This window comes from Bombus flavifrons, chromosome 12 (genome assembly GCF_040668555.2).
Source record: "Bombus flavifrons isolate JBK064 chromosome 12, iyBomFlav1_principal, whole genome shotgun sequence".
Lineage (NCBI taxonomy): Eukaryota > Metazoa > Arthropoda > Insecta > Hymenoptera > Apidae > Bombus > Bombus flavifrons.
The window spans coordinates 5,589,812-5,603,956 of NC_138453.1; the positions used below are offsets into that span (position 1 = coordinate 5,589,812).

The 14,145-nt window shown below is 35.7% G+C and overlaps 3 protein-coding genes and 1 non-coding gene across 6 annotated transcripts; 3 read left to right on the forward strand and 1 right to left on the reverse strand.

Annotated features, from left to right (window-relative positions):
* The first annotated feature begins 40 nt into the window (after window positions 1-40).
* On the forward strand, window positions 41-2,585 carry LOC138185782 (UBX domain-containing protein 4). 3 transcript variants are annotated; one of them, XM_069124974.1, is made up of 7 exons: window positions 41-441; window positions 646-780; window positions 853-1,265; window positions 1,339-1,614; window positions 1,695-2,021; window positions 2,108-2,340; window positions 2,424-2,585. In XM_069124974.1, exons 1-7 carry the CDS (start codon window positions 360-362, stop codon window positions 2,548-2,550), a joined length of 1,593 nt encoding a protein of 530 aa, XP_068981075.1. In that variant the 5' UTR covers window positions 41-359; the 3' UTR covers window positions 2,551-2,585. The 3 variants fall into 3 exon arrangements, with proteins under 3 accessions (XP_068981075.1, XP_068981076.1, XP_068981074.1); XM_069124975.1 differs by having other exon boundaries at window positions 2,427-2,585; XM_069124973.1 differs by having other exon boundaries at window positions 43-441; window positions 2,415-2,585.
* A 1,871-nt stretch (window positions 2,586-4,456) lies between these two features.
* LOC138185500 (homeobox protein ceh-19) lies at window positions 4,457-12,111 on the forward strand. Its single transcript, XM_069124479.1, has 5 exons — window positions 4,457-5,235; window positions 5,320-5,439; window positions 9,353-9,579; window positions 11,342-11,478; window positions 11,537-12,111. The coding sequence occupies exons 1-5, from the start codon at window positions 5,061-5,063 to the stop codon at window positions 11,748-11,750; spliced, it is 873 nt and encodes a 290-aa protein (XP_068980580.1). The 5' UTR covers window positions 4,457-5,060; the 3' UTR covers window positions 11,751-12,111.
* On the forward strand, window positions 11,055-11,127 carry TRNAM-CAU (transfer RNA methionine (anticodon CAU)). The gene has a single exon. It is a non-coding gene; the product is annotated as a tRNA-Met (tRNA).
* Window positions 12,112-12,323: 212 nt separating the features above from the next.
* Window positions 12,324-14,070, reverse strand: CycH (cyclin H). The gene is made up of 6 exons (XM_069124478.1): window positions 13,835-14,070; window positions 13,311-13,535; window positions 13,074-13,247; window positions 12,773-12,998; window positions 12,582-12,693; window positions 12,324-12,465 (listed from the first exon to the last, which is right to left on the reverse strand). The coding sequence occupies exons 1-6, from the start codon at window positions 13,949-13,951 to the stop codon at window positions 12,324-12,326; spliced, it is 996 nt and encodes a 331-aa protein (XP_068980579.1). The 5' UTR covers window positions 13,952-14,070.
* Window positions 14,071-14,145: the final 75 nt, after the last annotated feature.

A 14,145-nucleotide genomic window follows, 5' to 3' on the forward strand; every position in this document is an offset into this window, starting at 1 on the left:
TGTATTTTCATCGATTTAACAATAAGCTTACCTTCAATTTGCGAATAACTTGTCTACAATAGCGTTACGTGACACTGACTTGCATTTCACAAGGCTTATTTTTGCAAATTCACACAATATTATGGTTACAGCTATTTATATATACCTTACTGAATTAATGTAAAGATAAACGGACAATTATGCTCAATACAATGGACCAATTTATTAATACAATTCAATAGTTACCTAACCAAACCTTACGTAGATTTTGAAACGTCAAGTTCTACAGAAAATTTCTAGTGATTGAACTCACTTTTTCATTACGTCATTATCAACTGATAGCACAATAGAACACGAATATCCTTAATTTTGAAAAAAACATGAAGTGGTTTAAAGGTAGCATCAATGAAGCAGTGGCAACATCAAAATCAAGGAAAGCAATTTTTGTCGTTTTCATTGAAGGTATATATTTGTAATGTTAGGTTAAGGTATTATTTAATCTGTTATTACCTGCTTTTCGTCTAAATTGTTTTTCGTTTCATTTAATTAGTAACATACTTATAGATTACCTTTTATTTTCAAATCCTATTATAATAATTATGTTTTGTTTGTATCATGTATAATAATTATGTTTATATGACAAATAGCCTTGTCATCTATTTACAGGTAAAGATGACACATCTGCACAAGTCGCTGAAGCAATCAATGCTACAGAAGTTTCTTGCCGCTTGGAACAGGAAGATTTTGTAGCAATTCGATTGGAAAGTGGATCTGAAACCTACAGATTCTTTGCTCAGATTTGTATCCTTTGATAAAATAACTCAAGTTCAAATTTCAACAAAATTCTATATTTTCCTAAGTATTTTTCAACAGATCAACTGGTACCTGTACCATCCCTATTTTTCATTGGTGAAAATGGTGCACCTTTGGAAATTATTGCTGGCACCACAACAGCAGCTGATTTAGCTACTAAAATTGACTTAATTTTAACAAAAGTAGGAAAAAATAAAAATGCATCTGTCAATCTGATAGATGCAGAACAAAAAGCTACTGTGGCCAGTGGTGCTACTAATGCTAATATGAAAATTGACGTAGATAAAAATAATGATAACATACCAAAATCAAGCAGAGAAGTACCATTAACTCAAGCTACATCAGAGGATAAGGATAATAATGTAATTAAGAACGATATTAAGGAAGAACCATCCACAAGCTTAAAAACTAGCGAACCATCAGAACCAATCAATGAAATAAAGGAGACACCTACTAAAGAACTAACACCAGAAGTATGGTTACATAAAGATTTTTTATTTAAAGCATTATGATAAAAAAGAAAATTAAAATATTGTGTATCTTTAGGAAAAACTAAAAAAAGCACAACAGCTAATAGAATTACAAAGAAAACAGCGTATCGAAGAGGAGGAAAAGAAAAGTAGACAAAATGAAATAGAACGTCGTAAAATCGGTCGTGACGTACAAAAAATGCGGCAAAAACAGCAGGATCTAGAAATGAAACAAGCTTACGAAGAGAGAATGAAAGAGAAAGCTGCTGATGCAGCAGCTCGAGAGAAAGTTTTACAACAAATTGCTCAGGATAAATTAGAGAGAAAACAAAAAGAATTAGCAATACAGCAGGTTTGTATATTCTTTTCTGGAAAAAGCTCATAAAATTATTTTTTTTATATATAGAAAAAATGTATCCTTGTCAAATGTAGCAACAAGGACAACAACAAGGACAGCAACAAAGTCAACAACAATGTAACAACTCGGAACCATCTGAACCATCGATATCTACGGCAACTGTCAGTAGAATACAATTCCGATTGCCATCTGGCAATCCTTATATCGCGCAGTTTGAACCATCAGATACTTTGCGTGATTTGCGTACTTACGTTGTTCAGAATATTAATTTACCATTCCGTCAATTTGCGATGTCTACCTCCTTTCCAAGACGGGAATTAATGCATGAAGATGATGATAAAACTCTTTTAGAATTGGAACTGGTTCCTACAGCAGTTATCCTAATCCTGCCTTTGAAAAACGTAATTTCAGTTTGTACTTCGATGAAATATTCTCATTCTTCATCGTATTCGCGAGATACTTTATTATTGTCGATTTATTATTTCAGTCGACCGTTACAACAACTGTGACATCTACACAAGATGTTGGTATTTTACCACGGTTCGTTTGGTCCACTTTTTCAATTTTCACAGCTGTGTACTATTACGTGATAGGATATTTTACCGGAGGCACACGCAATAATACACCGAAAAAATCAAATAACTCTACTGAAAATAACGATTCAGAAGACAAAGCAGCTGGTACAGTTAAAAATCTTCAGAATGTTGCCAGTTCATCAGGGTAGGTTTCATGTTTATGAGGATATTTATGTAAGTGAAATACGGACATAGGCGATAACGATTTATGACATTTAGTTTGGTTAGAAGATATTTGGGTAATCAAGGAAGTACAACCATCAAAACTGAAGGAAATGTACATAGACTACAATCAGGTGGGGATGATAATGATGAGAATAATACATGGAACGGTAATTCAACGCAACAAATGTAGATTATTATAAATCAATAAAGTTCTAATGAGCTTTACTTTGTTTCACTAATCAGAATTTTAGATATGCAACAGAAACGATATCTTCGATGAAAAGTATATTTTATTAAACTTTTATATCTTTCTGTTCTGTCGCACTGCAATCAAGTGTTACGTCGTTACAATCACGATATCAATTATCAATTATCAATTACGATAACACGTTAGGTACGAATCATTTTATTTAAACAGGAAAGTTTACTTATCATCTTACTAAATGTTAAATCGATAATATACTTTAATAAGTTACAAATGATATAAGGACCAAACGCTGTTTTCCAACTACTATATGACAGATAAGCATACATCCCGAAAAGGATATGGAATATACATCCTTATATTCGTAGTACGAGTATTGAACTTATTGTGGGTTTTAAGTTATATTATATATGCTTTGAGATTTCCTCTTTAAATAAAAATTATTTTGTTCTATCACATTAATCGAAGTTATGATATATTTTCGAGTAACAAGAATTGTACTAAGAATAGTGATCACGTTACGTTTTATTTTACGATAAAAAGCAAAATGTATCGATTATATAGAAAGCTTTTATTCTGTTATTATATAAATAATAAAAATATATATATAAAATTTACACAAATCCTGAGTTTTCCTGTTGTTACACTCTGTCAGAAACATCTTAAGTTCATTGCTTTTCAGTTCTGTGCGGCGTGTAATTAATGGCGCCAAGTAGTTGGTAAGATGATACACGACAGTTTATTACAACGGTGAGAACATGGAATCATGACGTGTGATTTTTCGTCTGACGAAATATGATTCCAAAAATATGTTCAAGGAAACGATGGAAGACAAATGCCAGAGAAGTGTCTCGACCGTTTTATTTTGCGGTTGACACGTTCGAAGGAATCGATAATTTACACCCTTACTACCTTGATGCTATCGATTGTGGCACCAATTAAGCGTAAAATTAACAAACATTTTGGCTGACTTGTTTCTTCAAAGGTGTCAGCTTTCTGGCAACGTAACATATTGCAGAACATGCGAGAGGAGTGTCGTTTAAGTAATGTGATCTTACGGACACACCTACTAGTTCTTTCCTTTTACTGTCTACTATGTTCGATCACAATGTATTCCTCATACTTGAAGATATAAAATTCGAAGTTGTTTTATACCGTCCTTTCTTTTTTATTTTTGCACCGAATCAAAACGTAAGAAAATTAATATAAATCAAACGCGATGGATATAAATAAATTTGAATCAGAATTAACTCTAAGCCAATATCATCTGGTTCTGATTTATTCAGAAGAATCACAATTTGGCTAGCTGAAGTGCGAAACAAATTTCTGCAGTGTATTTCGTTGGTTTGCATAATCGTAGCCAAGTTTCGCATCTGTCAACACTTTTTGTATCATTCTATCATCCCTATCATCGTTCTGTTAATATAAACAATTGTGCGTCTAATAATCTCATTAAATGTATGAGCGAATGTACACTGACCTTGCCATATAGGTAAATGACAAACTTATCGCGTATTTCGAATTACGGGAATTCAGATTTCTGTAGAATCGTAATACAGATCTAATAATACATTTAAGACGTTCGATTTATCATCCCGGTCATTATATGCAAATTTGCAACTATACATACGTATTACACATATTTTGCATCTACTATCTATAATTCCTCTGTTTTTCTTGTTTGAATATAACTCACCATACAGTCATCGAATTATTAAAATATTAAAAAGAAATTAATCGTTTGTATCTTCCAAATTGAAATGACGTTTGACATAATCAGGCTATTTCTAAATTCATATTCGATGCAAATGCAACAGATTGAAAATTGATATCAAACTGCGTTCGCTTTCTGTCAAGACAGTTATTAAACAGCGTTTCATGGCGGTGACAGAAATTTATGGGTACCTCATTACCACCGTTTAGTGACTGCTACCGTCTCGCTGTACGAGATCATTAGGGGCTCCTTTCAGAAACGCACGTGCTTGCCAAGAACCGCCCAAACTTACATAGGATTGGTTGAACATACAATGACGTCATGAGCACGTGGCTTTTCGTCGCCGCCTCGAAGAACGAAGAATTTGACTTGGTTGCCAAAAAAAATATTGTTGGACATCGCGAGCAACCCCGACAATCAGTCGCTGGTTTCAACTCTAATCCCGCGAACGGATCACGGATATCTATGAATGATCTGAATCGATCTCGTACTTGCAACTTCATCAGTCACATCATTCTGTTTTTCATAGAATAAAATCAAAAATGTTTCTTTAATTACCGACGAATCAAATTTGAGAACCATTGTACGAACAGGTAGTGATTGTGATGCGATGGTGATAAGCATAGTGAAGTCATGTGCAGTGATTTTTAAAAGATTGGTTCTTAAAAAACCACTAGATACGTATCTTTGAAATACTTTGAAGTGGATATCTAATCAATCGGAACATCGAACGGAGATCTAAATGATAGCGTCAGGTATTTGAGAACGATTGAAATTTAGAATGTCGGAAGAACACGTAAAAACATCAGAGACCAATAGAGAATCGATGGAATTGAATGAAAGTCCGAAAGTATGCTCGTTCAGTATCGAAAGTCTTTTAGCGCCAAGTAAGAAACCTGTCGAAGAGGAAACTCGCGTATCAATTCAGACCGAAACGTATTTGCAAGGTCACGAATGTAAGTTCGTCCAAAATTTCCGTTTCATTCTACGAAGATTAATGAAGCAAATTAAAAAAAAAAAAATGAAATTCATTTAAATAGCAAATGATTCGGAGGAACGGAAATTGATAGCACCAGATTCCTCCATGTCCATGGCAGAAGAAATCGAATTTAACGATGTGGATCTGGTTTGCTCGACCCCTGAACCAGAAATGTGTTATGGTAAGCTGAATTGAAAATTTTATGCCCGCATTACAATTGATTTGCAATGAAAATTAATTGAAATGCATTAGAGCGATTCTACTGAAACAAAGAAGAACGTTGGTTGTAACATATACGATAAAATTAAATGTTTCCACAAACATTTATCAGTTAAACGTATCCAAATGAAATCATTATAAAATCGCGTTTGCGATACTCGATTTAATGATAGACACTGTTTTGCAAGATTATACTCAACGTAACTCAACAAATTATACAGGTGTTGCACACTTGTATTTGCTTTGTCAAATTACTTGGTTAATAAAGGCATATATATAGGTATATATATAAAGATATATATTGGTTATATATTGTATGAAAACACAGAGGTAAAAGCTCGGAAAATGTCTTAATTCAACAAACGGCAAACTATCGAGTTATTTCAGTTGAAAGTCTATTATTTAAAACATCTTATCGTATCTGTTGTGGTATTTATATTTCCTTAAATTGCACGGCCAACCAAGATATCTCAATAGTACAATAAAGAAGTCGGTATTAAAATAATACCGTGCCAATCATTCGAAAACATACGATGATTCTTTTAAAGTCTTAATCATTCGTTGCGCTGCCATCGTTTTAAGTTTTAATTGCTTCTCATTACCTAGAGATTCCTCATTAAAACTCTAAGTGTGTAATCAATAAAACATGTCGTAAAATCCGTAATATACGTTGACGCAAACATTCCGATGTCAACGCGCAACTCTAAAATTACTTTGTATCCCAACTTTGCAGTTATTACACGTTGCGTAGTAATGGGTAATTGTTTCCACTTAATTCGGATATTGTTACCAACGTGAAAGGGAGTAATTGTTACAGAATCCACATGCTTCCTTCACGTGGTAACAAATTCGTAAGTTTGCGCGGACGACTGTGAGTTTGATCCATTACTTCCTGCAGGGTCCACGCCCACTCAATGTTCCTGCTCTTCGTTCACTATTTATCTGTCTCCTGCTAATTCTGCCATGGAAATGCGGCAAAATGTGTCTTCGTATCTCCACCGTACAGAATGTACAAAAATAAAAAAAAAATACACCATGAACGGATAACATTCGGCGATATCTTATGGGTTGATCCTATTTGGTTTCCATTTCCAGCGTTAATAAGAAATTCTTTACATATCTTAATCTCTCGATGCATCTTTTAGTTACAACCGTATTACGATCGTTATAGCGAATCAATTCCTTAGAGTCATAGATTCAATTCATACAGAATATCCATTTACTGGACTGGTGTTATTATATGTCCACGCCATAATGTACGAAGAAGCATCGATAGTTGGCTCAGCTCAATTCCATTTTACCAAGAGTGTTTTAGGTTCTCGACGACTAATTTCCACCAAGGGCTCTTGTCTTGTGTGATTTACACAACGTAATGGTCACCGCGATAAATCCGAGATCTAAGGAAAGGACAATTCTCGTTTGCGCCGTGCTTTTCAACTGAGATATGTGGGACGTCGCGTTCAACTACAAAGCCGTCAACGCGACGCGTAAATCTCTGCAAAAGCTGCCTCGCGAACGAGTAAAGTCGTCCAAAAGATATTTTCCTTTTTTACCGGCACACTTTTATGATTTTTAATAAACGATTTATTTGGTCGTTTCTTCAACGCATAATATATCTTGCAACTGTCTATCAGATATAGTAATTATAGTAGGGATATCATCATCGTTGAATACCAAACGTGTAATGGTCTAATTCGAGACTCAAAATCATTTTCAATTCCTTGAAGAGTAAAACGAGACATCTTTCGTTGAAATCTGTGCAGTCTACGATATTAATCTAAGTGAACGATGGTTTAGATCATGACAAAAGATCTAGCCATCTGTCTATTCTGAAGCGTCCAATGGGTATGACTTACGCGTGTGGATTAATTATCCTGGTAGTTGGCCACGAGTGTGAAATCGTGCAACGCCGAACGAATGAAAATTAGCCACGTTTTATCGCGCATTTCTACTCGTGCTCTCACCATTCATCACAGAATAATTAGGAGACAAGTTCACCGCAGCTCGCAGCAATTAGGTAAACTAGAGGGCGTGGTGTTCTATTTCGGCTCGCTGTGCTCCTCGTCGGCTTCCACCGCACGCTTCTTCACGTTTTAAGCTCCTTTTTGCACCGTAGCCTTCCACGCCAACCCTTTCTTCCCTCTTCTTCTTCTTCTTCTTCTTCTTCGCGGAGCTCGTTCGTCAATGCAACCGAGTCAGAAAGTCGACGACAAATGAGCCGCGCGAACACCCTCCGAAAATATTTTTCTCTTCCGCTCGTTCAGATCTTTTCCGGAAAAGAATGTTAGCTTTTCTTTCAACGAAAGGTGTGAAGCCTCCGTTAGAAAAAAATTCCCGAAACGTTTCGTTAGAAAAAATTACAAAAACTTTCCTATAGGCAATTCTGTAAAGAGAAGAGTGAGACGGATTTAATTCTTTATTAACTGCAATGTCCACAGGCATCGTGTTGATACAACAGATATAGCCGTTCAAATCTAAAATGTAAACACGTGCTACTTGTAGCCTTTGATATTATTATCTGCGCATACTGTTTCCCAGCACTCGAGTTGGAATCTTTCCTTAATTTACACGTGCACAAGCATGCACGTCGTACGACGTGGTTCACGTCGAGTGAATTAGAGGCGGTACGGTTTTAGCCGACGACTCCGTAGTACGGGAGAGAAGAGAAGTCTCGAAAAACGCGCGAGAAACGCGACAATTACGTCGCCATCTGACAATTAGTAGCCGGTAAACGACACTCTGCGGTCCCGGTAACCACGCCGCAAATACTTTTTTCGAGATATTTATTGCACCTCTGACTGCAAGGGTTGCTCGAGCCTATCCATTCTTCTTGCAAAGGAGGAAGCTTTTGTCATCGATTTATCGATGCCAAAATAACAGGTTCTCTCCACGTTTGATACAGTGATAGATTAGGTCTAATCTCTTCAACGTGCTTGTTCCAAGACATTCAATACAGATGAGATGCTAATTATATTCTAACGACACGAACAACCGAGCAATTTGATCCTGTTATTGAAGGGATTTAAGGGATTTAAGGGATTTTGTATTAATTTTCACTATACATATATATATCATGTATTATTTCTAAAGGTGATAAAATAGGGTACAGTATGTGTACGCTATGACACGAATGGTATCGCTGTGTCGTGAGTTATACTTTTCTTTTTTGAAGTAACAGACGTATATACATATATTCAACGGTGGAGCGTCGTGCTGCCAGGGTTTTTCGTCGGATGACGAATGGGCAGATAATTAGAAGATGATCCCCGCTACTTAGAACGCGATCCTGTTACCAGTCGACTAAAAGAGACCCCAAAGACATTCCTCATGGGCGAGGCGCGACGTCTTGTACCAGCGGCTTGTAAGCCCGGGATAAATATAAATATAAACAAGTTCGACGGGGGGAAAAAAGTAACGAGATTGATGAGGAAAGAAATCTTAAAGGGGTAATTGGGTCTGGTTAAGTTAAAAAGAGACGGCGTTTTGTATCGTCTATGGTGCCGATCTCATTTAAAAGCAATTAAAATGAGAACAGGTCGCGTCACGGCACATAAACCACCGCTTTACAATTAATGATAGGCCTTTGTCATCGCACCAGTTGTTTAAATCTAGTCCCGTTTATTCCTGATCAAACATCGAATACGATGTTATAGTTTATAATTCGCAGTTGTCTGCTATTTAATCTCGCATGAGGCACGTGTTATTAGAGCTCATTTAATTACGACGCGTTTTCATTCCGCTGAAGTAACATGACCAGCGTCGCGCAATTATTCGATAATTACACGATAAGGAAACGTGGCTTAATTATCATTTCTTGCCCGATGTACTTCACAATACATATAGAAATAGTATAATCCTTTCCACGATGTTACCAGAGGCGTGTACCAGCAGTAGCGGTGCCAACTCTACGACAGGTGTAGATAGAGACATTCAAGAAAAAAGTGACAGCGCTATTAGTGATGACGAAAGAAAGAAGAGGCCTCGTACGGCATTCACCGCGGCGCAAATTAAGTCATTAGAAGCAGAATTCGAGAGGAACAAATACCTAAGTGTGGCGAAAAGACTACAGCTCAGCAAAAGTCTGAAACTGACTGAAACTCAGGTACGTGTTACATAATTTATGTCGCTATTCATTCCAAAGATTTCCGGAACGGAAACTGATCTACCTAACGGTTTCATGCGGAGAAGAAAAATTACCACATTATATTTCATAATAATGAGAAGAACTGGAGCTACTAAATAAGATTTCCCTGTGATTAAAGGGAAACACATTTCGCTGAAGTTGCTTCGAACAAGATGCACACCACACAATAAATTGCGATAATGTCTGAGACTTCCGTAGCCTAAGGGCACCTGAAATAGTTTAAGTTCCATGTATCCTGAGTTTCTCAAATTCAACCGGGCATTGAATTATGGCTCTAAAGGTCACCATATGTATAGGCGCCAGATTGTGGCGCCATGGGGGAAGATTGCCCTTTAGGACCAATTAGCACTTATACGCCCTTTCTTCTCGCACGGAGAAGACGAGAACGCAAAACGATCGCTCCTTTCTTTCGCAGAAATCTTTAATTAATCATCGTGTTGCGTAGAAATTGTATTTTACCTAGAAATTCGATTCTTTTTATCTACTATAGGCGCCACGTTTAAGCAACCCTCTGTATTGCTCACTTTTCTACGCAATTCGGTTTCTAATATTATCCTCCTGATCCGAAGTGCTCAGCTTTCAACGAAGATTTAGCTACGTAATCCTACACAAAGTTGTAGAAATGGATTGCGACAGTTACATAATTCTTCCATTTACTTTATAGGATGCAACATGGCTTGCTGTTGCATCGCTTTAAACTAATTAATTTATGACAATACCCTGGATATTTTCTGTTCGGTCGAGTTGCAATCGTCCAGACCAGTAATGTCGCGAACTGTAATAATTGCCAAAGCGGTAGAAATATCGCGGGGTACTGCGAACGAGGCAGATAATTATCTTCGTGATCACAGCAAAAGGCAAGGATGATCAGACGACGGATCAGAGGGAAGAAGGAGACGTGTCGTGGCGCAGACATAACTGTCACAATATTTCTCGTAGTTAACGAGCCAGCTCCGGGAGTCCCCTTCTTCTTGCTCTACTGCTCCTCCGATTCGTGTGTACGTTTCCAGCATGCCACAAGAACTAAGAATCCCGGGACAACGGATGCTTCGAAGCGACGGACCGAAGAGGCGTCGATTTTTTAATTAGGATATATTACCGCTTTGAACGTTCTGAATCCGGTTTAGGCATTCCCCTTCAGAAAATTCTGTAGGAATCGTGTCCAAGATGGTGACATCATTTTTTCCCGCGCTGCCTCACATGTTTCATCTTTTTCTCATGGCCAGGCTCGACTTCTCCTGACACTTCTCCACACAGGAGCTTCAGTTTGTATGTTTCCTTAAATTCATGATATCCCTTGAAGATTGTTGTATTTTCGCAATTATTTAACATAGAACACAAAAGTGTTTTTTTTTTTTTGCATAAATATATTTGAAAAGCTCAAGCTTGTGAGGTTTGCAATTTCAAATGTGGTGGCGGAAAGCTTCTCAGGTGCCTCGGTAGCGCAGTAGGCAGCGCGTAAGTCTCATAATCTTAAGGTCGTGAGTTCGATCCTCACCCGGGGCAAATATTTTTTGATTTTGGTTACGAGAAACTCTGAATTTCCTTGATCTTAACATATTATACTTCGTAGCTTATGTTATTCACTTAATGTCTTATCGAATCAATGTTTCTTTCACCTAGATTACTTCAATTCTTTATTGAACATACTACTATAAACGAATATTTTCTACTACTCGTATTTGTTAATGAATTTTTGTGTCGTTTCTTATATTTACAGATTAAAATTTGGTTTCAAAATAGACGTACAAAGTGGAAAAGGAAGTACACAAACGACGTGGAACTGCTGGCGCAACAATATTACTCCAGTTTAGGTATTCCTGCACCTCGACCAATTTTCGTCGAGGATCGTCTTTGGTGAGTATCGATATTCAATGAAAATTTGACTTTTTATAAATGAAAAGCTTTTTTGCAGGTTTTTTAATTATCCAGCGCAACTGCAACCAGGAGCACCGATTTTTCCACAACATTTAGCGACAGTTCCTTTACCATCTGCCTTGCCTATTGTTCAACCATTGCCAAGTAATTTAACAATGGGTCAACAGACATCGATTTTCCAAAACATCCCAACAAGTAATCCGACATATCATTTAAGCCAAAGATTAGACTTTAGGCATCAAGATTCTTAAATGCAAAAATATTCCGTGTTCACGTTACATCAAATGGGTTGGTAAAGCTCATATGCAATATTATAATTAATATCGTGCAGGATTGAATCGTTAGAAATCTGGGTATGTGATACATATTTTTGAAAATTTTAAAATTAATAGCGTTTTTAAACATTCTAAAGAACGGTTAACATATTTGTTAATTTTTTTATTATCACAATAAATAATGATACTAAAATGGAACCAAAATTCGTGCCAAGAATATATCATAGTGAAAACATAATCCCCATCTAAATTGTAAAAAATTAAACATTTTCATTTGAATAACGATAGAAGTATAGAAAATGGACAAGGTAAACAAAAAGTTTATTAATTGCATTTATTATAAAGAGACACAATATATACATTAAATAATTTTTATAACGATTTCCTGATTTTAATGAAAAACTGACAAAATGGTATATATTGTAGTATTAATAAATATTGTAACCCTTTCCTAAATCTTATTGATATAAAGTAATCAATTATTCATTATTATGTACAATCGACAAAAGTATAAAAGATGGTATCAATGCAATGTCAGAAATTGCCTTATTATAGAGCCGAAGGAGACAAAACTTTGCTGACACCCAAGATTTTCTCATCATGAGCTGCTTGATCTTGTATAATTTTAGCATATTTTTCATTGTCCTGTAAATCTTCCTCATCTAACATTTCTTGCATTCTCTGCTTATAACTGTAATAGTACATACAAAAATCTTATCTTGTTGAAACTTATGTTACCAAATATAATTTACATTATACTTCAAGTAAACTATAAAACTATGCTTAAGACTATAAATATATACTTACATTTCACTGTCAGGATTATTTTCCTGATTTCTACATTTTTCTAATTTCTTTTCCAAAGCTCTTACCACTTCTCTTGAAGGAGGCTCTACACATTTAGCCATAGATCTTATTTCTAGAATATATATTATATATGCCAATTAAAATATATTGTAGAAATACAAAGTAACATAAATCAAAGAGGATATATTTACTTCTTACTGCCTCTATTATACACACTAAATGTTCTTGCGAGAACAAAATATCAGTTACATAATTATCTAAATTAGCAGAGGCTCTGGATGCAGCATGTAATGTTGCAGCCAATGCAACTTGGCTTGGCGTGTATAGTAAGACACTATCAGTCAAAAATACCCTTTCTAAAAATTCATCGATATATGGCCTCAACCGTTCTGGATTTTCCAAAGATGTATACCTCGTCTAAAAATATATTAATTCTATCAAATACATAAAAACTATTGAACTTACACTGATATAAAGGTATTAAAGATGTACCTTGATATCTATCATTAGTCCCTCTACAGGTCTGAATGGATTGTGCACTGTTAAGTTATAATTTAGTTGCTGCATAAGGAGCAATTCATTATTAAGTATAATATCGGATGCCTTTTCTCTATCTCCTTTAATATTAGCAACAAACTGACATATGGATACATTAAATTCTTCTACCTAAAATCAACTACTGTGACAAACTGCAGAAATGTAATGACAATATGGAGACAATATAATTACTTTACAAGCCAAGTAAACACATGTGACTAAAATCTCTTTGGGATGATAATCCATAACACTGTTTCTAAGATAAAATCGTTTGAAATAATGCAATGCAGTAGCTACAGTGGCACGTGGCATTGAAGGCGTGAAGCGACGACAAAAGTCTCTCAATTGTAATTCATAGAAACGAAGTAATGTACGTTCCTCCATGTGGGATAAGAAATGTTCTTCTCTCTGCTCTGGCTTTTTAAAATATAAGTTCCATGTTATGTTTTGTGGAAATAACATGTGTATATTACAATGCAATACAAAATTATACTCCAAAAAACGAATTGAAAAATGACAAATAAAAAATTTATATAAAACAGTGTACATATGTATCGACATGTTTAGCTACAATTATCAATAGAGTCAAATATCTACTTCACCAGTTTATTTGGAAATAATACTTTTATCTTTAATTATAATACACACGATAATGGTTTGGCAATTAAAATACAAAATTTCATCGTTTACTTATCACTACAAGCAGCATAACTCACCTTCATATTCGCACCATGCCTTTGAATAAATTCTGCATTGGTTTTCTCTCTTAATGCTGTTAAATCATTTTCATCGCTAAATATCCAATACTTTCTCTGCGAACTTTGCGGGAACATTGTAATTGTTGTGTTTTTGATAAGTATATTCAAATACGCTAGGCACAATAACACAAAACCCAAACTTGACGTTTACACTATGAAAACACGCGGTAAAAACAGGCATTAAATATCCAAGATGGCGTGCGATGTTTCGACCAGTCTATCGCAGAGGGCAGCATTAGGTGCACTTTGCGCCTATTCCTATGTCGATA